The sequence below is a fragment of the Apteryx mantelli genome, chromosome 5 (assembly GCF_036417845.1).
Source record: "Apteryx mantelli isolate bAptMan1 chromosome 5, bAptMan1.hap1, whole genome shotgun sequence".
Taxonomy (NCBI): Eukaryota; Metazoa; Chordata; class Aves; order Apterygiformes; family Apterygidae; genus Apteryx; species Apteryx mantelli.
The window spans coordinates 11,933,589-11,954,793 of NC_089982.1; the positions used below are offsets into that span (position 1 = coordinate 11,933,589).

The window sequence follows — 21,205 nt, forward strand, 5'->3', positions numbered from 1 at the left end:
TGATGAATCTAGCAGAAGGCAGAAAGCACAGGAGACCCTGAGCGGCTGCCAGGGACAGGGAGCACAGCAGGGCAGAGGCACCCATGGGTGTCACTGTGCTATGGGTGCTCCCCTCAGTATCTACCCTCCTCTGTGGGTGAGCAGCCCCCTGACCCGGGCACTCGCCAAGCAAACCTCTCCTGGGGAGAAAAGCAACAAATGGGAGCGAGGGCAGAAAGACTCAGACAGCATTTCATTGGATTAATTTAAAAGTATCTTCAGTAGGTTCAGTCCTAGTTTCACAGCTCTTTGCACCCGCCTGGCTTCCCCTCACAGCATGGCTCCTAGGGCCCCGTCTCCAGCAGCAGGGGGATGCCGGGCAGCCGTGTTTCAGTCGCTGTCGCTGCCGGGACGGTGGGGTGCTGACCTGGGGCCGCGCTGCGACTTGAGGCAGGCAGGCAGCGGGGTCCTGCCAGCAGGCAGTGAGGCCTTGCTGACGGAGGACACGCTGCGGGCCAGGGGCTGCGTGGGGAAGATGACCTTGCCCCGAGGCGCCTCCAGGAGCTGCCAGATCTCCCCCGAGGTGGAGCTGCCCAGGTACTCCCAGGGCCGGCGCCCGCTGCTGTCCCGTATCCGCACCCGGCACCCCAGCTGCAGCACCAGCACCTTGACAGCAGGCTGGTGGCCATGCATGGCGGCCAGGTGGAGCGGCGTGTACCCACAGCCCGAGCGGGCGTCCACGTCCAGGGCCAGCCCGGCCTCCCGCGCCGCCGCCGCCAGCTCCCGCAGGCCCTGCCCGTCGCCGTGCTTGGCCAGCCAGTGCAGGGCCGTGAAGCCCGACACAAAGTCCCGCCACAGGGCCAGCTGCGGCTCCTCCAAAAAGAGCCCCCGCACCTGTGCCCAGCGCCCCGCTGACACTGCCACCAGCCAGGCGTGCTCTCGCCGCCCCAGCGGCACCGACGGCCCCCGGCCTGGGAGGCTCCTGGGGGGGCTCTCGGGAGGGACGGTGCAGGACAGCCCCCTGGCCTCCTCCGGCAGTGGTGAGGGGATGCCCTGCACCTCCAGCAAGGCCAGCTGGCACCGGATGCTCCTGAAGACAGGCACCGGCACTGGGGGGCTGTGCTCTGGGGACCCCCGCTCCCCAGGCACTGGTGCTGGCAGCAGGGACCGGGACAGGGGTGGGGACTGGGACTGCAGCAGCCCAGCGGGGGACAGCACTCCAGGCCCCCCCGGCGGTGGCAGGGATTGGGAATGCGGTGGCCGACTGCAGGGCAGCACCCCAGGTCCCGCTGGTGGCAGCAGGCACTGGGATGGAGGTGGCCCCCTGGGGCCTGGCGGTGGCCGGGCCCAGTATGGGGATGGCCCAGCAAGGGACAGTGGCAGGGACCGGGGCAGCCCAGTGGGGAGAAGTGCCCTGGTTCCCGATGGTGGCGGCAGGGACCGGGATGGAGGTGGCTCCTTGGGTCCCGCTGGTGGCGGCAGGGACTGGGATGGAGGTGGCCCCCTGGGGCCTGGTGGTGGCCGGGCCCAGTATGGGGATGGCCCAGCAAGGGACAGTGGCAGGGACTGGGGCAGCCCAGTGGGGAGAAGTGCCCTGGTTCCCGATGGTGGCGGCAGGGACTGGGATGGAGGTGGCTCCTGGGATACCGATGGTGGGGGCAAGGACTGAGAAGGAGGTGGCTCCTGGGATCCTGATGGTGGTGTCAGGGACTGGGATGGAGGTGGCTCCTGGTGTCCTGATGGTGGTGGGGGCAAGGACTGAGATGGAGGTGGCTCCCTGGGTCCCAATGGTCGTGATAGGCACCGGGATGGAGGTGGCTCCTGGCATCCCAATGGTGGTGGCAGGCACTGGGACGAAGGTGGCTCCTGGTGTCCTGACAGTGGTGGCAGGGACCAGGACGGAGGTGGCTCCCTGGGTCCCAGTGGTCGTGGTAGGCACTGGGATGGAGGTGGCTCCTGGTGTCCCGACAGCGGTGGCAGTGACCGGGATGGAGGTGGCTCCTGGTGTCCTGATGGTGGTAGCAGGGACCGGGATGGAGGTGGTTCCCTAGGTCCTGGTCCTAGCAGCAGCAGGGCCTGGGATGGTGGTGGCTCCTGGTGTCCCGTTGGTGGTGGCAGGGACCGGGATGGTGGTGGCTCCTGGTGTCCCAATGGTGGTGACAGGGACCGAGACAGAGGTGGCCCCCCAGGCCCTGATGGTGGCAGCAGGCACTGGGACAGAGGTGGCTCCTGGTGTCCCAACAGTGGCGGCAGGGACCGGGATGGAGGTGGCTCCTGGTGTCCCGATGGTGGTGACAGGGACCGAGACAGAGGTGGCCCCCCAAGCCCTGATGGTGGCAGCAGGCACTGGGACAGAGGTGGCTCCTGGTGTCCCGACGGTGGCGGCAGGGACCGGGATGGAGGTGGCTCCTGGTGTCCTGATGGTGGTAGCAGGGACCGGGGTGGAGGTGGCTCCTGGGACCCCGACGGTGGCGGCAGGGACCGGGACGGAGGTGGCTGCCCGGGTCCCGGCGGTGGCCGGGCGCGGTACGGGGGTGGCCTGGCGAAGGCGAAGGGCAGCGGCCCGGGCCCTGGCGGCGGCGGCAGCAGGGGCCGCGGCGGCGCGGCGGGGGGCAGCTGCCCGGGGGCCGGGGCCGGGGCCGGGGCGGCGCGGCGCGCCCGGCGGCACTCGCAGCAGGGCCCGCCGCGGGCAGCGCAGGGGGGCTGCCCCCCGCCGGGCCGCCCCTGCCCCTGCCCCGGCCCCGCCGCCGCCTCCCCCGGGGGGCTGCGCTGCCGCTGCCCGGGGCGGTCGCGGGGCGGCGGTGACGGCGACGGCGACAGCGGCGGCTGCTGCTGCTGCTGCTGCTGCTGCTGCGGGTCGTGCCGCTCCTGCGGCCGCAGCTGCTCCTCGCCGAGGAGGTCGCGGTAGCGGCGGCGGAGGACGATGCGCTTGGAGGCGCCGGGGGCGGCGGCGGGGCGGACGGTGGCCAGGGAGTTGACGAGGCGCTTGAAGTCGTCGCGGCGCTGCCGGCGCTGCGCGGCGCTGAGCGCCGGGTCGCGGAGGAAGCGCTGGAAGTGGCGGAGCAGCGCGGCGTTGGGGGCGCTGCCCCCGGCCCCCCAGAGGAAGTCCAGCACCGCCTCCTGGCTCAGCTCCCGCGCCATGGCGCTGCGCGGGGCTCGGCTCGGCGCGGCCGCCTCCCGCTCCCGCTCCTGCTCCCGCTCCTCCTGCTCCCGCTCCTCCTGCGCGGAGACGGCGCCGCGGGGAGCTCGACCCCGCTCCGCGGGCGCGCGAGAACCGCTGCTCAGCGTTAAGAAAAGGGGGGGAAAGCCGCGCTGAGCCGCTCGAGCGCTGCAGCCCTTTGCCCGGGGCGGGCGGCCCGCGCGGGCGCCGCAGCTGGGCGCTGTTAAAAGGGAAACGCGGCGCTGAGCCGCTCGAGCGCTGCAGCAGGTTGCGCAGGGAGGGTGCGGAGCCGCCCCAAACGCGGCGCGGAGCAACCTGCCCCTGCTGCCTCCGCGAGGCTGCGACTCGTAGAAACCGGCAGTCGAAAGCAGCGAATGTGACCCGGGTGGTGTTCAGGCTTGAAGGGCAGCTGGTACCGCGGGGGGGGGTTGCAGTTGTGTGCGACAACCACACACAAGTAATAGTGCCTGAAGTCAAATTATGTCTCATAGCTGTGTGCGCTGGGGGCTGAGGGTGGGTTCGGTGGGGGTCTAATTTATTGTGTATTGCTAATGTTACTGTTACTAGTGCGTATGTTACAGCCGAGAAGGATGGATATGATTAGCACCCCAGCAGACACCTTGCCCTGTATCAGCCAAGCAAGTGGCAGACCCTGCCCCACGGACTTGGGGTGTGAGTAGTTGGTGGGAAGTGGGGCAGAGAGGACAGGCCATTTTTTCTGTGATACAGTCAGGAAACAGGCATGGAGGGAGTGCGGTCAGTGTAGACATGCTAGCTTCCAGGGGGTCTGGATCAGGCCCCAACTCACACTCCAGGAGGTTGTCTCTGCCACAGGGCCCCAGGTATCCACAAATATTTTTAGCTGCCTGCCATCTAGGCAGCCAGAATACCTTCCAGCCACTGCAAACCGAGAAGCACGCGCAACCTTCTCAAAGCCAAGGGAGAGCCTGCGCTAGGTCACGGGCACTGACTGGCTTGTGGTTTGTGTTTTGGTAATGCAGAACCATAGGACAGCGTTTAAGGTTCAGATCCAGCAGACACTGGCAAGAGTGGATGTGTGCTGCAGTGCTGGTCTCAAGCAAGCAAGCCGTACACGCCTGAGCTTTCAGATGGCTGATTCTGCACCACTGGTTCCTGCCACAGTACGTTATCGTGCTGTCAGCCTGATAAATCACCCTGTGCAGTCGCAGGATGGCTACACTGTAACCTGCAGAGTCATGGGAGCAGCCCCCTAAAAGAAACTTAAGTTTCTAGCTTAAAAGTTACAGTTTAGGCAATGTATCAGAGAAGTTTTCCAGTGTGCCAAGATGTGGCTTCCTTAGGCGGCAGCAAAAGTAATGGTGCTTTCATGCTATACCACATCTTGCTTTTGGTTTTACCTGTGGTATGTTTTCAGAAAGTATGGCTAGAGCCTCTCCGTTGTGTTCATCTGAGTAGGGCACAGGTGCTGTGAAAAGGGGAAGGCTCATGCAATACCTGAAAAGTTAAAACTTTTATCAAAAAGCAGATTATCCAGCAGTTTTTTGCTACAGTTCTTCAAGGCATAAATACTTTTCTCCCTCTTCTTCTGATGAGCCCTGAATTGCAGCCACAACCCTGTGTTTGATATCAGCACACTGTCAGTGGAAGTGGTAAAGATTAAATGAATGGAGCATAATGATATAATTGTGATCACAAGGAAGAGAGGAGGGTAGATTGTGAAGATAAAAAAATCCAAGTAAATAACCGTGGCAAATGACAACATCAGTATGAAAATGTTTCAGTTTAATGGAATTAGGTGTAAGGAGCGTGCGTTTTACAGCTTTCCATGATATCACCTTGTTTCCTGTAAGTCTCGTGTTGATATAAAAAAGATATTTTTTTCCTGAGAAATGTCAGCATTCCCCCTGTAAACATTTTTCTTGCAGTCAGTGAAACACTCTCAACTAACATTAAGCAACTGCTTGAATATCTGAGGCTGAAACTGTACAGGGATGCTTTGCATTGCTGTGGTTGGAATAGCCTCACCGAGCTTGTTTGAGTAAAACAGGCAAAGCTAACGCATCCCGCTTGACAGTCACAACCAGCTGGAAGCAGGGTGCTTACTGCAGAGTTCAGATGATGGGCGATAATTTGGCACCATGTTGAAGCTTGTTTGGTTATGATCGTCTGTCAATATCCTTCCTAGACACATGCAAAAATCTTCTGGAGGAGTAGCTCTCCTTGATTCACAGGCAGACCAAATGCTGGCACACATCTCAGCTTAGAGCCTCAGCTGCAAATCACATTTTGGGATTAAGTGGGTTTAATGCTGCACGTAGGCAAGAAGTGCTGCTCTGTTACCCGCAGTCACTTCGTTTGTCTACTTCTGGCTAAGAGGTTTAAAGAGACTCTTGCCCTCCCCTTATCCTTTAGTGGTTTATCCTCTCTGTAATTGTTTGCTCTTGGTTGGAGTCTTCAAAATGGCTGAATTTATCCCAGTCTAGCCCTCCTGTGGGTTTCTGGACATAGCAAGTCTCTTGACCCTACAGGTAAAATTTGAATCACTTGTCAGTAGTGCTAGTCACAAAATGGGGGGAAGGATCAAGCCATACTTCGAAATTATATATAAAAAGAAAAAAAAAAGGGAAAGAAAAAGCAGCCCATCACTTATTCTTGTAGTTCTTATTATTGCATGAGAAGATGTTTGATTTCTTTAGGGAACTATATAGCTGTGTTTTAACACGTTGATTTTTAAACAGGAGAAAAGTTAACCTAATTTCTGTGCCTACTGGTATATTTTCTCATCCTATGTGAGCTGACAAATTGCCCCACAGCTGACATGAATTGTTGTTGCAACACCTGTATCACATTGGTGTGCTGTTCCTGCAAAAGAGCTTCAGAGAGCCACAGTCACTTCCTGGGGGGTCTCTAGAGTAAAGGACTGGCAATACTTTGGGGTATGGATTTATTTGCAGGACTCTTGAAACTTTTATAAGGGAAGGGGTCTGTTTCTTCCCATTGAACACTAGGAATGCCAGGAACTATAGCAGCTGAGATCTAAAAGATTGCAGAACATACCTTTGTCTTGATGGGTTTTATTTCCTACTCTTTCAGCATGATCGGCCATATCCAGGAAGTTCTGTACACAGAAACTATGGGGGCGAAACCTCCTCTGCAGCTCTCCCTGCTCCGGGCTAAGGAAGGACATGGTGAGTCACGTTAGGGTTTTGCACACACAGAAGATCTTTGCATTAGTTAAGTTACACTGGTGCAGAAGTATCATGCAAGCCTCCAATTCAGATGATGGGAAGCTATGCCTGCCTTGCCTGCAGGTGCAGAGAGGGTAGCTCTTTGGAGATGATCATCAGGTTTCCACTAGAGGCTGCACTGGTCCAAACAGGCATCCCAGCACCGGCACAGTCAGCGCCTCTCACCTGGAGCCGTGCGTGTGGGAGGAACATGGGACATGAGTTTAATACAGCAGCCTCCCTAGGGTAGGATTCATAGACAGGGGCCTTACACATTAAAATAATAAAAGTACCCCATCGACTATGCTTGCAAAACTGATTTTAGTGGTAGAACCCCCCTGAGTCTTTCTGGCATGGCAGCTTTGCTGACGAGGGCTCCCCCCTACCCCTTGGCTGGCAGCTGGCCCTGAGCAGCCCTTCCTGGCTGCACCTGTGGCCACTCAAGGGCTTCTGCCCCAGGTGTGCGTCCTCTACTCGGTGCTGGGGGCAGTGCTGTGGCGCTGCCCCTGTGTGGCATTCGTCTCCTGTTGGGCTCAAGACAGCTCATGGGGTGAGTCCTGTTCAGCTGGGGGCTGCGGCAGTAGGTGTGGGTGATGGCTGGCTAACAGCAGCTCCCCAGTCCTTCAAAACGTGATAGAAATGGCTACAGAAAGGAGAAGGCCAGGGCTTGGTATCCGAGACAGGCAAGAGCTTCTCTGTAGCGGGATGGAAATGGCTTTTGGAGTGAGAAGGTAGAAGCTTTAGGGTAAGGGGTACGTAGGTGTGTCCTCAGGAACAGGTTAGTTGCTCCCAACGGCTGGTTTACTTAGCGGTGCGCTCTCGCCTCCTACCCCTCGTCTTTTGCCTTGATGCCGTGGCTGCTTGCACGAGGGGTGGCTCTGCTGTGCGTGTAATGCAACACGTCATTCGCGTGTGCGGTGGATCAGGCCCTCTGCCCTTTGTCGCCCCTTGGGGCTTTGTGCCTTGCCAAGTGCTCCAGGACCCGACCCAGCAAGGCCCTTCCTTCCTGGCTGGCTTGACTTGGGACTTGGGAGCAGACCCGCTGAGTTTGGCCCTGTAGCTCCCACCTTTGCAGGTAAAGGGGTCTTGTGCCAAGGGGCTGGGCTTGGGGGGGGGGGGGGCAGGGGGGGAGCATTTTGGCAGTTGAAGCAGCAAGGAGAGAGCTGTGCTTCCCTGCGTGCCAGGAAAACCCCGTTGTGGAGGGCAGCCAGCCGCCGGGGCGTGACCGTTACTTGGGGTATCAGTATAAAAGCAGAGCACGCTGGTGCTTTGCTGGGGGAGAGGGCAAAGGGGGGGGGGGCTTTCCCCTCGGCAGGCACGAGGGGCTGCTGCTGGGGATCAGCCCCCGCCGCGGGGGCTCGCCGGAGCCCCGTCCTCCCTCCGCATCGAAGCGGTGGCGGCAGGGTCCGCTCGCTGGGGCCCCTCTTTGCCGGCCCCTCGGCTTTCGGTGCTCCCCGCGGCCGTGGGGCCGCCCCAGACGGCCGGGCCCCTGCTTGAGGGGGAGGAGGAGGGCGCGGGGGGGTGGCCGCAGCTGGCTCCCGCGGGCTGCGGGGGCCCCGCGGCTGCCGGCGCCGAGCCCGCCGCCGCCGCCGCCCGCCCTCCGCGGCGGCCCCGGGGGGGTCCCGCCTCGCCGCCCGGCCCCTTTGCATTGCGCATGGGCCCTCCCCGCCGGGTGGCCATGTTGCAGCCCTAGCAGGCGGCGCAGAGGCGGCGGGCAGCGCTGCGCTCCGCTCCGCGATGGCCGTGGCCGTGGGGAGACCGGCGGTGGGTGCAGCGCGGCGCCGGGGGCGTGATGCGTGCAGTGCGATGCAGTGCTGGGGGTGCGGCGCGGCGCGGTGCGGCGCAGTGCGGCGGGTGCCATACCGGGGGCTATGGGGGTGCAGTACCGGGGGGGAGGCGGGGGCGGCGTGGCCCGGCCGCCGCCGGCGCCCCCTTCCCGCGGCCACGCCGAAGTTTTGGGGCCGGGCGGCGCCAGCCCCGGCGTTGCTGCCCGGCCGGCAGGAGCTGGCCGGGGGGAGCCGGGCGGAGGGCCGCGGCCGCCGCCTCGGGGGGGGGGGAAGTGGGGCGGGTCCCGGGGCCCGGCGGCAGCCGCGGGCCCCCGGAGCCCTGGCATCCGCGGCGGGGAGGACAAAGCGTTTCCCCTTCGCACGAAGGCGGATAACGAACAGAAAGGCAGCCCGCAAAGACGAGCAGATGCGCTTGGCGTTTAGCGGGCGCCAACGTGAATGAAACTCGGCCGTGGCCAGCGCGAATGCACTTCTGTGCATCGGCGGCCGGCGGAGGGAGAGGGACTTGACCGACTTCCCTGTAACTTTTTCAGTGCTTCCTAGTGAAACAGATGCTGCTCGTGAGCCGAGGACTTGAATGGGGCTCCTTCTCATAGTACGAGAATGGTCTGTCTTCAAGATGTGACCTGCGTGAGACGGTTTCTCTTAGCGTTTATTATGCGCTTATGGATCTGCTGGGCTTCTTGGTTCCTCTGATGTGGCAAAGCGAATGTATGAAGCCACTTTTAATGGTGTTACTCTAGGTGGGGAAGTTATGCTGCTAAGCAAAATAAGAGCAGATGTTTGTTAACAGAATACCTATAAATTATACCAGTTGTTTATAAAGCTTGTTCTGAAATGATTCCTTGATCTTAAGGTCTAAAGTGTATGTGGGAATTGAAGTTTCTGTTTCAGTGTATAAGCAGGCATTGAAGTCGCTACTTCAGCTGGGTTTTAGGGCAGGCTGAAGGGTAATGCCAAGCAGAGCTGTTTTGGCTTTGTGTAGAGTAGCAACCCATGCTGTGAGTAGGCTCAGGAGTGCTGTTAGATGCATACTCTTGCCGGCTTATCGTAAAATGGGATTTCTGTTTGTTCTTGTGTGTACGTGTGTTTTGCTTTGTTTTTCCTACCTTGTATTTAACTGCTGCCACTACGTGGCCTCCAACATGTTTGGTTAATCGAAGTCCACTAGCACTAGTCCAAAAGCAGCATGCAGAGAGGGTTTCGTACCGATTAAACTAAAATCAGCTCTGTGTGCAGCTGAGTCGAGTCCGGTGGGACTGACTGCAGAATAAAACATCCTTGAGCATGAGAAGGGTGTGGGAGAGGGAAGGATAAGGAGACTTAGCTTCCCCGTGAGCAGCTGGCGGGCAGTTCGTGCTTCCTCAAGAATCGCTGCTTTTTGGAGAAGTGAGTTTCCTCACGGGGCGGCAAGAAAAGGAAGGACGGCAAGCCGGTGTTTGATAGGTGTTGGGAGTCTTTGGTCTCGTGCGCCTTCTTATCAAGTCCTCTCTGCTGCCTCATTGTGGGCCAGTGTTGTGTCAGTGGCGGGGAGGCTGTTTGGCGAAGTAGTTAATTATGTGGTAGGGCAAGACAAGGCTGATATGTTTGCTTTTTGAGCTCTGAACTTAATCAGTGTATTTTGTAAGGGTACTGAGTGATGTGTGTGCCTCTCGTTGGAGAGGGGTAGCAATGAAGAAAGGGGGAAGAAAGGAGAAGGAGGGAAATGCAAAGCCAGTCAGTTGGATTTCTTAAAACCAAGATAACATTCCTGAGTCACAACCTTTGACGTCCTGGCAGGATATGACATTATGTTAATTGTAAAAGCATGCATAAGAAATAACTTGAGCGAGCTGTTCTGAAGTCTGTGTTTAATTCTAGTTGAGTAGGGTGTGTTTTGGTAGGATGGGTGGCTTTCATTTTAAGGCCCTGATCCCACAGATGGAAAGGCACATGTGTAATGTGCTGCCTGTAATTTCCTTTCTCTTAATAGAGCCTGATCTCAGTGTGCAAACCCAATGGCATGCATAAGCAAAGCTTTGGAGGATCGGTGCCGGGAGCTGCCACTGGGCTTCTCAAGCATATGTTTAAACATACATCTGGGTGGAAGGACGCATATGGTCATCTGTGCCAGCTCTATCTGGGCTCAGTCTGAGATAAGCCACTTGCAGCCTGAAAACTGTTGAGCTGTGCTAGGTAGGAGACCCTCTCCCTCCTCCTGGGCCAGTGCCCAGGGTCTTGACCAGCGCTGGATTGTGTCTCAGTAGCTCAGAGCGTGGGAGAGGGCTCTGGCCTCCCTGACCTTCTCTTTCTTGGTATATCCTAAGTGTTTTCAGGATCGTAGCCTGGTTTAAAGGAGCAGAAATAACACTCGCACACAAACACGCACACAGTGCTCAAGCCAAACAGAAAACTGATGGAAAATCAAGTTGGAGTGCAGATTTTACATGTGGGCTGTGGAAGATGTTGTCTGAGAGACTAAAACAGTACAGTATATTCTTTAATTGGTTTAAAAAGTACTTTATAATGAGAGATTGCCAGTTTCCATGGAGGGGAGGGAATGAGGGAGAGAAAAGAAGGTAGAGCGGGGCTAATGGAGCTGGAGCATGTGTGGGTTTTTTTGTGTTTTGCTGAGCAACAGATCTAGCAACACCCACCAGAGCTGGCGAGAGCTGTGGGGCAGTGCCTTTGGACAGCCATGTCCGCCTGCATTTGTGGGTAGAGCAGAGGCACCGGGACCACTGATTTTTGGCAATGAGATGAGCCCTAAGAAAGGGGAATACGCCTTTGCCTCCCTGGGTGTTTGCACTCTTATCTTGTTAGCAGAGCGTGCGGCTGCCTTCCATCATGAAGGGACACCCAGGAGGGGGGAGAACTATCACGGGCAGAGGGCTGTGTTGGAGAGAGGTTTTGGGGGCTGGGGCAGTTGGGGACGGACCCTGGGGCAGGGAGCAGATTGTCAGACTCTCAAGGCCAGGAAGGCAGCGCTCCAGCCGCGAGGCTATGCCGCCCTGCGGCTTGCTCCCGCTTTTTAGCTAACTGCAGCACTGAGCTGTCCCCATAGTTGGGTATCCTCCAGAGAGGCGCTCTCCTTGCAGAGATTGTGGTGATGGCATGGACTTGGGTGACACAAAGCAGGGTAGCTGAAACGGCTGGTGGCACCGGTTTTGGCTTCCTTGCCTGCTCACCACTGTGCAGTGTGGTTTTTAGGGCCTGGCTCAGTTGCCTGTGCCAGGGAAGCCAGCTTGGGCGGTGCGCATGTGACCGTGTTTAAGTTTGTGAACTCCTCGCTTCCTTTATTCACCTCGATGGCTTGTCTGCGGTAGGAAACTCTCTCAGACAATTCTTGTTGCTCCTATTGATGTTAACAATCGTGGGAACCTGCCTCTTCCTCCTCGCGTTGTTGGCAGCGCTCTCAGGCAGACACGTGGGCAGGTTGTGTATCGAGCCCACCATGAGCACGGGGCCTTTGGCTTTTCCAGCATAAGTTGAGCTGACGTGGGGTGAGGAACTGAGGGAGATGATTGGAAAAACCTCCTTTTGTTTGGATGAGGTCATGGGGAGTTGACTTCAGTGCCTGAGTAGGGCTCCTGAAAGAATGATGGGGATTGACTAAACAGCATCAATCTGAGAAATAAAATACTCGGAGCTGAGGCATGTTTTATACGTCCCCTTCCCACCCCTCTAGCCCCAGGAGAGATGTCTTTACTAGCTGGCTACCTGTCTTTGCTAGAGCAATTTGACGGTTGTCACTCCTTCTGTGCCCTTGCCATGCCTCTTCCTCCTCCTCTTCCTCTCTCACAGTGACACTGAGAGCATGAGTGCGAGGCTGCACAGTGGCTTATGGCTCTCCTTGCAGGAGAGATGCTAGGTGGACGTGGGCTTCTATTGACTTTGCAAATGTTTCTGCCTTCTCCGGCCTCCTGTTCACGTGGTTTGGCTCTAGGTTTCAACCCCTATGAGCTGCAGTGGCTTTCGCAGGAAAAGATGCTGAAGCAGTTCCAGCTCAGAGCATGTGGGTGCAAGCAGGTGAATTAACCAAAACAACAAAAAAAAACCTTCAACCTTTTTTTTTAGGTACAGTATGCAACTGCCTTCATTTCCAGCTCCCTGAACAGCTCTCCGGCCTGCTGTAATAAGTGGTGTGTAATAATGGTTCAGACAAACACTGTGGTGCTCTTACTGCTCAGTATTAGCATTGATGGAGAATGCTCCGGATGGGAGAGACAGAAAACCAAGTTCAGGGTCTTGCTGTCCTAAATTAAGATGAGCAATGGTGAGAAAATCTTGCCCTTTCTCCCCCTTTCGTTTGTGATAGTTGGAGTGCCTTTAGGTAACCTGGTCAGCGCGATGACTGCGAGAGATGCTGTTCCTTGGCTGCTTGGTCATGTCAGGAGAGCTTTCCCACTCCTCTGTGTCACAGTGCCAAGCGTGGAGGTATGTGGGCCAGGACTTGCATGAGTCTAGCCAGAGCTGTTTGCATCTGCAGCGCAGGCAGGTGTGATTAACTTGGGTGTAGGCAGGGCCTGCTTGGCCCTTGAAGGAGGCAGTGGAGGAAGAGCCACGGTGAGGAGGAGAAGCTCCCTGCAGTTTTCCATTAGCAATATCCAGCCCTTCAGCAGGCTTTCTCTCTATCTGCATGCTCTGCCTGTTCGCTGCCATTTCCTCTGCAGAGATAAGTGCTAATAAGTGATACCTACAGCTGGCATGAAACCTCGTCTGAAGGCTGTTGCTGTTTCACTGGCAGTACGTTTATTTCGCTGGGCTCTGCAGTTGAGGATCCTAGGGTCTGAAACGGCAATTAGTGCTTTTGAAGTTGCTGGAAATCTGGAGGAGCTGAATCTTTCCTTGCAGGCGTAGACTTCTGGTTTTCCTTGGTATCATCCCACATAAGGTCATGGTAAAAAGCAGGCTACTGGCGTTTTTTTTCCATCGCAGCTGGTGGCTTCTTTAGATCTTCATGTTATCTAAGTGGGTTTTCTGTTTCTGCATCCCTGATTTATTTTTGGATGGGATCTAGCCATTGAAAGACATTATTGAAGCACCACAACTGCAAGTAATTTCTTTATCAGATCTGGTCATGGATACGTGGCAGAAGCTCGTAGGAAAAGGCTTGTTTTAGAAATGCTTTGGCTTTGCCACAAATGTTACCCACTTTGCTGGCAGCTCTTGAGAACTCATTCTATGAACAGCAGTAATTGTAATGGAAATGGTTTCTGGAGGTCCACATACATCTCCGTTTCATTCAGAGATTGTATTAACCTCTCTCACACGATGGGAGTGGAAGGGGAGAAATAATGTGTTCTGAATCCTGAGGGAAATATTTGTAAACAGTTTGCACGGCTTCACTTTTTGGGGTTGTATGTGGGTCTGGGGCTGCTGTGTAAAGTCTGTGGGTGTTTTGCCACCGAGTTAACTGGGCACGATGTAAAGCACGTCGCCCTTGGTAAGCAAGAGACTCGATGAAATCTATTTGCCAGACATCTGTGTTGAGTGCACAAACTGCGCTAAATGCTTTACTTGAGCACATTAACATGGTTTGAATTAAGTTTCTGACAGTCTGGTGGTGGCAGCCTGGTTTTGTCTGTAAACAGCGCAAAAGTGGGAGAGGAGCAAGTCTGGTAGTCAGCTTGCTTGGCTCGCTCGGTGACGGCGCGCGAGCTTGGGTTTCCCTCTTCGGCGGGGAAGGCTCTCGCAGTGAAGTACACAGCAAAACTGCGCCGGAGATTAAGCTGCGAGTCTGCTTTTGGGCTTTCGGATAGAGGTTCCCACTTTTAGGCGCAGCCAAATCTTTGTATTTCAAAGAGCGCGAATGGTCTGCTTTCAGCCTCTGTGAAAACCTGTCTCTTACAAACTAAGAGTCAGCCCGAGAGCTGCTGGCCGCTTTCAGATGAGCAAAGGGTGCCAGGGCGGCAGTCCTGGCTTTCACTTCCAGGACAGAATTTGGCCGGTTGCAGCCTGGCTTGTAAGGCAGGAGTTGGCCACCTGGAAAGGTGAAGATATCTGGTTATCTTTGACACTTGTTCTTGGCATCTCTCTGTAGTAATGTGGATTACCCCAAATCCTCCAGATCTGGGCAGGAAATGTGCAGAGTTGCTGATACAGAGGCTATGCGTAAATCTTGGGGTTTTGGGGGGTGGGGTGGGGCTTTGCTGCTTGATATGGCTCAAGTCTTTTTGCTCTGTCTCTTTTTGTTTTAATCAGTAGAATTAAATCTATATCCATGGAATGAGCTTATATAGAAACAGTATGACTGATGATATCTCAATAGTCGTCTGCTTTTTTTAATGTTGTTCCTAATTTGAAATGTTATAAAGACTGAGATTTGTAGGAACTTCTGAGTTCACTGTAGAATTTGCTGGAAACGGATCTCATTTAGTCTCAGTTTTTATGACTAACAGGTTAGGTTGTTGTATGGTAGGCAGGTATATTGCTAGCCATAAATACTACCAGTGATTGTAAGGCTTAATAGGGCCGCCCAGGACTGAACACATGCCCAGTCATCAGATCTGGATGTCAAGACTCCAACGAGGGCAGGGATTTTGCCAGATCCCCTGGTAGCTTGTCCTTGTGGTAAATCACACCACGTCATCACCCCCCTTCATCCTTCCCTTCTTTCTCCTCCCAAACTCGTTTCACGTCCAGGCTGAGCTATGATAGATCTCATTGTGCCTCTTTCTCTTCGTCGGTCATGGACAGCTACGCTCGGAAATTTTTTGCCTGTGTGCAAACGCAAGAGTGTAGATGCTGAAAACCTAAGTGGTTTCTCCAGTCCTGTGTCATCAATTTTATCTGTACAAGCTTTCCTTAGTGGTGGCCAGGTAACTTGGCTGGCTTTTGTTATTGTTTTTAATAGAAGAAATGACGAAGCAGTGATTGCTCCTTTCTTAATTTGGGAGATAAGAAAATAAGGGATTTGAATTAAATTTGGAAACTGTTTCTTTCATTTCCAGTACGGTGTATATAGTATGCAACCAAGAAAAATCCTTAATGCTTTTAAAGGCAAGCTTTTCTGCCACACGCTTTCTTTTATCACAGAAAATGCCAAACTAGTCTCATTGCGTTTCATCCGTCTCATTAATATTGAATATGTGGCACTTTAATATGGCAGCCGAAGCAAAGCAGGGAATTTAAGCTAATATCTGACAATGGCAAGCTGAGCTTAAATGATATTTGAGCGCAATCTGCTATATAAAAAGTAATTGGCATTTTCCAGTAGCGTTTGACCTAATTTATGGTTCTTTCTTCCCCTGCCCCCTCAGTCTGTTTTTAGAGGCCTGGGTTAGTTAGTCATCAGGATGTCTGAGCTTTCAGCCTGCTTTCGAGAAGGTGCTTCGTACCAGCCAGTCCTCCGAAGGCCCACGAGGGTGAGAGGTGCTGAGCATCTTTGGGAGCAGGTTGTTGGGGCCGGTGCTCCCCAGGCTGGGGCTGGCATGCAAGGAGTTGCCCCAGCAGGGAGCAGGCACCAGAGGGATCGACGGGCGCCGCTTCCGCATCGGCCCCTGCGCCTGGAAGATGCGTTCCTGGCATGCTGCTCTCGTTTCCAAAGTACCGAAATGAGTCCAAGGCCAGAGTCTGGATGCGGCTCTCGCTTGTGGCTTTGAGTGAACCCTTGCACTGCACTCTTGTCTGTCTTGTAGGTCTGATAAATGTAAACCCTTCCTGACCCTCAGAAATGCAAAGAAACTGGGCTGAAAGTTGACATTAAGCAACATCTTCAAGCAGTGCGTTGTCTTCTCGGACACACAGCTGATGGTCACCGTGGCAGGAAAGAGCAATTCTGTTCGGTTTCTGCTGTGTAATTGCCCAAAAGTAGTAGTGTAAGGAGACCTTGGGTTTTGTTTTTCCAGGTAACTATATTTATCCAGCGGGAAATTGCTCTTCCTATGCTGCATGTAGTTATGTAATTCTTGATTATTAGGTAAATACGAGAGCTGCTGGGGCATGTGGGATCAGTGCTTGGGTGGTCGGCATGCTCTAAGGGCTTCTGCCCTGATGTGCTGCGGGGTCTTGGGCACATGGCATCGTCTTGGTATGCCCTTGACTTCTCTCTCCATGTAAAACAGCTCATGATTCCCTCCCTTGTTCTGTAAGGTGCAAAGTTGTAATCAATGGATTAACAGCACAGCCATAGTCACCTTTACAGCTCTGCTCAGATTGCACCAAAGCTGGTGGGATCTTGTAGTAAGAAGCATTATCACATTAAATGCTTTTCATTTAAAAATGCTTTCAAGAAGACGACTATTCTAATAAGGTAATATGCAAGTAATGTTTTTAAGCAGATTTAGCAAGTAGTTTCAGTAAGGAGTTGGGACTTGAAAGCGAACGGTGTGAGCAACTCCATTGACCTTGTTTCCCTGGGCTCACATAAGTGCACTTGAGGGTAATTGCGAGTGCTCCTAAGAGGTGGCGAGTTTCTCCTGTTGTAAGCCAGAACATTTGCACATCAAAGGTAGAGGTGTTTTGGTTTTTTTGTTTAAACAAAAACATTAGTTTAAATTGTAGTCTGGTGTGTGACTACTGTCTGTTACTAAACAGATCCTTATTTCCCCTAGGTTTTGGCTTTGCCAGGAATGGAGCTCAGAAGAGCAGTTTTTCCACGGGATGTGCATTAATCGTTCTTGATATAACCTAAGGAAAGGAATATTTTTATAGCCTGACCAAGAAACCTGATGTTTTCTTCTAGTGAGATGTGCCAGAAAGCTGGAAGTAAAGATCCAGGCAGCCTAGCTGTAATATAGCTTACATGTAGTGAAGGGAAGTATAAAGCTCGTGCAGGCTAAAAGCTGATCAGTCTTTCAGGAATGGAACTGGTGGTTGGTCCCTCTATGAAAACCATGGTCAGAAGTCCTTGGGAGAGGAGCATGCAGATGCTGTCCCTTCTCCCCAGCTGAGCTCACTGTAGCAACTGCATGTTACTTGGTACTGCCTGTGCTGAAATATCCTTGATAGGAAATAACTGTGCTACTGGAAGCTCGTCAGGGCAGGGAACCCGGTATTTCCATTTTGTTTTGGTGCCCAGTGCAGCACCTTGCACGGTAGGATCACAGCCCCCGCATCCTAGGCTCGGAGGCACTGGAGGCTGCAAGGGAGGGTGGCGTTGGCTGGGTGGGTGCATCCTCCTGGCTTTACACAAGTAAGACTCCTGCGAGCGATGTGGAGGCTGCTGCATCTCCAGCCTTTGCAGCGTTAACAAGGAATGTGCAGCAGCAGATCACTTGCTTTTGTATCTCTCACTAAGTAACTTGAGCCAAGGGCAAAAGCATGCCCCACGCATGGGAGCTGTGCCCCAGTTTGGGGATAGGCAGGGCTCCAGCATTTGCGGTTGTAGAGCGTGTCAGAGCAGGGAGCTCTATGTGAGCTAACCTCACCGAGTCCTCCACAGAAAACATTTGCTCAGAGCAGCCTGAGTTTGCTGTTGGATGTTTGTCTTCCCAAATCCTTAGCTATGGCTCCATTAAGTTGTGACTGGATTTACTTGCTCTTTCAGGTCTTTGAACCTTGCTGTTGCGGAGAGATGAAGCATGGTGCGGTAGAGCCTGCTCGCTTTGCAGCGCCCTTGCTCGTCTGTCTTGCTCGGCACTCAACTTGAGCTCAGCTGTTACATGGTATGTGCTGGCATAGTCAGGTGGCTGAGCTAAACAGTTCACCTCTTTGCTTGCAGAGGGATACCTGACATCCTCTGCTGCCTGTTCTGGTGCTTCCAGGAAAAAAGGGTTTGCAGGCCAGCCTGGAAGATGGAATCTAACATGGGCAGCCTGTGACCTGCATGGGGCCATAGCCAATGCAGTTGTGTGCTGGCCCAGGGTGCTCTGCCTTTGCAAATTGAGCTGCAGGGAGCAGCCTGCCTTGAGCTGCCTCTGCTCTCTCCCGCTGAAGCGGCGGGGTGTCAGGGGGCTGTGCAGTCCTGAGCAGTAGGTCTCACTTCTTTGGGGTGACACCCCTTTTAGGGGGAAGAGAGGATAAAACTGAATAAAGTGGGTATAGAAAGCTGCAGCATAAAGTAACTGCAGAAGATGCAAGCTGACGGTGAATCCTCTTGCTTATTAATTCTGAGCAACAGCCTTGCAAAATATTCCATTCTTTCCTTCCAAAAGTTGTCCTTGAGCAATGTATTTCAACAAAGCGAGGTGGAATATTTATTGTTCGTATTTGTATGTGGTTGCAAGACTTTGAGTTCTAGCAACTGCATGTTCAACTTGAGTATCTGGGAAAAGAGTCTGAGCAGCTGGACAGTTCAGATGGATAATATGTTGGAGACGTTCTTCTGTTTGCTTTGCGGATAAATCAAGGAAAAATATTAAAACTCTGGACTTCAGTTAATGCTCTGCTGTTACAAGCAGTGGCATGGATTGCTACAGCACAAGTCTTGACAGGAGGACAGAAATCAAAAGTAAATCTAGATCTGACTAATTTTGTTTTCCTTTAAAGCACAAACGTGTCTGGAGTGGACAGTCAAAGCAGAACGTGGTGGCAAACAAGAATTGGTCTGCGGGGGTGGGTGCTGGCTCTAGTTTAACCTTTCAGCAGGGCTCCATTGACAGCTAATGGATGTCGCAGCAGCCTCTGTGTGGAATAATTTATGAATTTGGAAGAACATGATTCCATCAAGCGTGTGGGTGCGTGCCAGCGGTTCGCAAACCTCTGCCAATGGTCTTGGGAGCAGTGGGAGTGCTGCAGGCAAAGTAACGTTGGAGGGGGTCAGAGGAATACCTGGAAATGTCATACTGGCTTCCTAAAAACTGCCCCTGCTGCAGAGCAGTGCCAGGCTCCAGGCAGGATGCTCTACAGGGAGACGGGTAAGCAGAAATGTATTAAAACTGAGTATTCCTCACACATGGAACAAGATGTAGAAAGCAGAGGGCTGAATGTCCTACAGGGAGAGGTTGCAGCTACAGATTCTCCCCAAGCAGCCTTTACACCATCGCTGTTCTATGGGAAGACAGTCACTTTAGCGCACGTACTCTGATTGTCTGGCAAATGTCAGGTTGCTTCATCTCGCAGTGCATAGGTGCCATTACACACCTCACATGTGGCTCGTGAGCTTGGTGTTGGGCACCTTCTTTGCCGCTTAATAAACTGAAGCCTTGCCTTAGCACCAAACTCAAGAGCCAGATGGGAACCCAGCAGCCCTTGCGTGACTGTTTCCACCTCTGTGGCCTCCTACCTTTAATTAAACCAGCGCGGCATTGCATGAGAGCAGGACTGAGATACCCAGAGCTAATGGCCCAGCTCACAGAGGCATGTGGGAACCTCGGTATGCGGATGGGGAGCCTGGGACAACTTGTTGGGTCGAGTCGGTGCCTGCCTCCCACTAATTGTTGTTCATTAGCTGTCCGCTTGTCCAGCAACCCTGTGGCAGGGCCAAGAACAATATTGAAGTCTGGTGGTTTCCACTCATGCTGTTTTCAATAGCAAAGTGTATCCTTCCACCTGAGGAGCGCCAGAGATGACAGCTACCCTTCTGTGAGCCCTCCCAGTCTCACAGCATTTCTTTGCAGAGCTTCATGCATGCGACCAAGCCATGACAATAATTGTTGCAGGGTGGCCCCAGGCAGCGCCTGCGTCTGAGCAGCTGGCGTGGCTGCCTTTGGCAGGGGTGTTGGGGTGGTGCTGGACGCCGAGCCTGGGAACACACCGTGGTGGGGTCTCCTGAGCGTTGTGAGCCTGCTGGATGGAGGTGGCACGGCCTTTGAAGGGGAGGCTGCAGCTCTGCCCTCAGGTCTGTCCTCAGCACTCGAGTCCTTGCGGCTCTTGATACGGAAACCTGCCAAGCAGAAACTCCTCTGAGAGCCCCGGGCACTGGCAGGGTGTCACTCCCTGAGAGTGGGCACCCTCAGTGATTTTTGTAGCTCAGCTGGTGTGGGGACATAGCCAGTGCTGTGTGCTGCCCGGCTTTCCTCGGGGCTGCTGGAGCTCTGCAGAGGCCTTGTCGGCAGTGCGAGCGTGCCGCTGGCGCAGCGGGGACCTTTGCACGCTCACACGCAGGGGTCGCTGACCAGCTCGGAAGCGAGTTCACGGTCCTCTGGTTGTAGACCCTGCATTCCCATAAAACATGCCATGCTGTAAGTAAATCTTGGCTGTAGCGCACAGGGTCTCTTCTTCCTTTCGGAAGGCATTGATAACCAAACTTCCTGGGCTGTGTTTTTACTGCAGGCCTTTTCCTGGCAGAGCCATGCTGCTGGGGAGCAGCGGAGTCGTGCCAGCAAGCCTCCGGTTTCGTAGAAACCATGACATTAACAGCTTGGTTTTGCCAAAAGCTTGGGGATAGCCCCGTCCGTGCTTGGTGCACTCCCCAGGGAGTGCGAGGCCAGCGAGGCCTCCCAGGTGCAGGACGCCCTGAGGGGATGCCCGCGGCACGTGGCGGCTCTGCAGGCACGCTCGGGGCCGGGATGGCGCTGTGCAGACCTGGCTCTGGTGCTGACCCTTTCAGAAGCCTCAGGTGGGCCGTTCACTGTGCTAACCAAGCTTGCGCTCTTAGCTGGCGTGGAGGCGTGCTAGTCCCCCTTGCTTGTCCCCAGGCTGGCTGCTGCTCCTAGTTCACATGCAAGCGACTGCTCCCTGCCTCTCTCACTACAAAAATCAGTGCTTTATACTGGACAGAATGAAATGCAGCGTAATCCCCAAATGCGCTGGAGCTTTGACATGTACCCTGAGATGGCTGAACGCACAGACCTGCCAGGGAATGTGCTGGGGCTGAGACGGTTTGAAAAACGGCTCTAGGAAGGCTGGGTTTGGAACTGTTGCATGGAGGGGGAAGAGAAAAAAACACTTTAGTGATGGCAGGAGGTGTGGGAGAAAATCCGGTGACTAGAAAGTATGTTTCTTATTTTAGAGATGCAAACCTTCATGACTGATCGGGTCGGAAGGCTGAAGGTGGGTGGTGTATTTCAATGGAAGCTTTTTAGGGAGATTTCCGTCTGACTTGCGCGGTGCAGAGAGCTGCCGAGCGAGCCTTGTATCTGGTGATTGGCCTTGCTCTCAGCTGCTGCGCGTAGGCCACCAGCCCCCCTTCCTCTTAGGCCATGGTTAATGGCACTAGGTTGCTGACATAACCCAGTGGGTTGGGGGCCTTGGTGATGATCCGGTCA

General features: G+C 54.4%; 2 protein-coding genes across 7 annotated transcripts in view; one reads left to right on the plus strand and one right to left on the minus strand.

Moving 5' to 3' along the window:
• Nucleotides 1-236: 236 nt before the first annotated feature.
• SOWAHB (sosondowah ankyrin repeat domain family member B) lies at nt 237-3,344 on the minus strand. Its single transcript, XM_067297008.1, has one exon. The coding sequence runs from the start codon at nt 3,118-3,120 to the stop codon at nt 370-372; it is 2,751 nt and encodes a 916-aa protein (XP_067153109.1). The 5' UTR covers nt 3,121-3,344; the 3' UTR covers nt 237-369.
• A 2,944-nt stretch (nt 3,345-6,288) lies between these two features.
• SEPTIN11 (septin 11) overlaps nt 6,289-21,205 on the plus strand; it is a 78,558-nt gene continuing 63,641 nt past the window's right edge. For 3 of the 6 annotated variants that reach the window (XM_067297513.1, XM_067297512.1, XM_067297511.1), the window contains exon 1: nt 8,031-8,112. In XM_067297513.1, coding sequence (XP_067153614.1) covers nt 8,086-8,112 — 27 coding nt within the window. In that variant the 5' untranslated portion in view covers nt 8,031-8,085. Of the gene's footprint in view, nt 6,310-8,030; nt 8,113-8,462; nt 8,742-21,205 lie in introns of those variants that run through there. The other 3 variants (XM_067297516.1, XM_013951630.2, XM_067297515.1) reach the window with 3 other exon arrangements.